Here is a 442-nt window from a genome sequence, read left to right as displayed (position 1 = left end):
GGGGACATTTTTGTGTAAGTTTTGCCATTAATGATGAATCTGCAAAAAGTCAAGCAATGAAAGAGTGAAAAGACGAATAATGGGGAACCTTGTACCACTATAGATTATTTATATCCATAGACTGCTGTATCTTCTTTGAGATAATATACTTTATGATAGTAACCAATAGGATATACATCAGCCTTTTTCCTCTCCTTGGATTATGTTTTAAGAAATGGACATTTGCATTTCAGGTTCCCCTAAAAGTTTGCAACAACTGTGTGTTTTAGCTGTCAGAGAGGCAGTTGGTACTGCAAAAGGTTGGCCTCGGCTGATACACTTTCTGAAACAGTTAGAATTCATGAATGCTCCACTCCCACCAATAATTATGGACCTTTTATTATTTACGCAGGTATGATTGTTTAAACCTTAATATGTGCTTGAATATTTTAACCCATTGGAT

General features: G+C 35.5%; 1 protein-coding gene across 1 annotated transcript in view; it reads left to right on the top strand.

Annotated features, from left to right (window-relative positions):
- LOC119586545 (ankyrin repeat and SOCS box protein 3-like) overlaps positions 1-442 on the top strand; it is a gene marked incomplete at its 5' end in the record, with an annotated part of 31,436 nt that extends 30,994 nt beyond the window's left edge. Inside the window, 1 exon segment of the mRNA XM_037935302.1 lies at positions 234-442. Coding sequence (XP_037791230.1) covers positions 234-397 — 164 coding nt within the window.

This window comes from Penaeus monodon, chromosome 21 (assembly GCF_015228065.2).
Source record: "Penaeus monodon isolate SGIC_2016 chromosome 21, NSTDA_Pmon_1, whole genome shotgun sequence".
Lineage (NCBI taxonomy): Eukaryota > Metazoa > Arthropoda > Malacostraca > Decapoda > Penaeidae > Penaeus > Penaeus monodon.
Note: the sequence above shows the minus strand (reverse complement) of the source record. Positions and strands in the feature narration are given on the sequence as shown.